The sequence below is a fragment of the Poecilia formosa genome, unplaced genomic scaffold, assembly GCF_000485575.1.
Source record: "Poecilia formosa unplaced genomic scaffold, Poecilia_formosa-5.1.2 Scaffold497, whole genome shotgun sequence".
NCBI lineage: Eukaryota > Metazoa > Chordata > Actinopteri > Cyprinodontiformes > Poeciliidae > Poecilia > Poecilia formosa.
Window position 1 is genome coordinate 13427 of NW_006800436.1, and position 1866 is coordinate 15292.

At 54.7% G+C, this 1866-nt stretch overlaps 1 protein-coding gene across 2 annotated transcripts in view; it reads left to right on the forward strand.

Moving 5' to 3' along the window:
• LOC103156754 (sodium channel protein type 5 subunit alpha-like) overlaps positions 1–1866 on the forward strand; it is a 60791-nt gene that overhangs the window by 6839 nt on the left and 52086 nt on the right. For both annotated transcript variants that reach the window (XM_016664565.1, XM_016664566.1), the window contains exon 6: positions 1083–1203. In XM_016664565.1, the coding sequence (XP_016520051.1) occupies positions 1083–1203 (121 nt within the window). The remainder of the gene's footprint in view (positions 1–1082; positions 1204–1866) is intronic.

Here is a 1866-nt window from a genome sequence, read left to right on the forward strand (position 1 = left end):
CTCTGCTCCCGCTCGTTCTGCTCTCGCTCGTTCTGCTCTCGCTCGTTCTGCTCTCGCTCGTTCTGCTCTCGCTCGTTCTGCTCTGCTCTCACTCGTTCTGCTCTCGTTCGTTCTGCTCTGCTCTCGCTCATTCTGCTCTGCTCTCGCTCATTCTGCTCTCACTGGTTCTGCTCTGCTCTCGCTCATTCTGCTCTGCTCTCGCTCGTTCTGTTCTCGCTCGTTCTGCTCTGCTCTCGCTCGTTCTGCTCTGCTCTCACTCGTTCTGCTCTCGCTTGTTCTGCTCTCGCTCGTTCTGTTCTCGCTCGTTCTGCTCTGCTCTCGCTCGTTCTGCTCTGCTCTCGCTCGTTCTGTTCTCGCTCGTTCTGCTCTGCTCTCGCTTGTTCTGCTCTCGCTCGTTCTGCTCTCGCTCGGTCTGCTCTGCTCTCGCTCGTTCTGTTCTCGCTCGTTCTGCTCTCGCTCGTTCTGCTCTGCTCTCGCTCGTTCTGCTCTGCTCTCGCTCGTTCTGCTCTGCTCTCGCTCGTTCTGTTCTCGCTCGTTCTGCTCTCGCTCGTTCTGCTCTGCTCTCGCTCGTTCTGTTCTCGCTCGTTCTGCTCTCACTCGTTCTGCTCTCGCTCGTTCTGCTCTCGCTCGTTCTGCTCTGCTCTCGCTCGTTCTGGTCTGCTCTCGCTCGTTCTGCTCTCGCTCGTTCTGCTCTGCTCTCGCTTGTTCTGCTCTCTCTCTCTAAGCGTCATTGTTTCATGAATTCTGCAGCAGGTTTTCAGGTTGGAGTCAAGTGGATGTTTCTCAGCTCATCTGAAACCTCAGCAGTCCTTTTCACCGCTGAGCTCCACATCCATTTCTCTCATCTATTGAACTCCAGTCATTACCTGCTCATCTGTTGCCGTGGCGATGGGAACTCCAACAATGGCAGCGTGGCGCGCTGCTTGACCCAACAGAAAGTGGAGAGCATGTTGCTGAATGAGCAGGAAGAGGCTTCAGATCCAGGATGGAAACTGAAACCAGCTTCCTGTCCAGCAGCAGGAAGTGGCCGAGGACACTTCCTGCTGCTGGACGTCCGCTAACGTGTCCTCTGTGTGTCTCAGGTCCCGACGTCCACCACGGAGCTCAGCACCATGCTGCTGCCTCGACCTTCGTCCACGCAGGGGTCAGAGCGGAGGGGGAGAGCAATGAGCGCCGCCAGCTACCTGACCGACGTCATGGAGGGTGAGGAGCGGCGCCGCGGCCACACCTTCATCTGCAGCGCTGCTCTTAAAGGGACAGTGTCATGTAGAATCCACTCCTTTAGCCAAACATGTTTTAATGTTTTTCACTCAAACAAACATGGAGGTTTGATTTGATTCTTTCATGTATGTTTGAGAAACTCTTTAATCTCCATGGCAACCATTCAGCTGTTCAAAATGCCTGAATGGACCTAGCCCCGCCTTCAAGGCGCAGCTCCTCCCACACTCAGCTCCTTCAGACTAGCCAGCAGCAATTAGCAAACATCTGCTGAGCTCATTATAGGAGCTGCTGCTCAGAGCAACGCTGGTAAAAACATTAAAGGGTTAATAGAGGAGCCATGTTGGGATGACTTCTTGGAGGCGGAGCTTCAGAGAGAGCAGGAGGTTTTAAAGAGACAGAGGCCCAATTTCAAGGGCTTAAATTGGGCCCTCGGTTTAACGTTGTCTGCCCAGAGAGAGTCCAACTAGTGGTGGACAGAACCGACCCGCACGACCTGAACCGGACCGCACCAACCTGCACCAAACTGACCCAAACCGACCTGCACCAACCTGAACCGACCCAAACCGACCTGAACCGACCCAAACTGACCTGCACCAACCTGAACCGACCCAAACTGACCTGCACCAACCTGAACCGACCCAAACT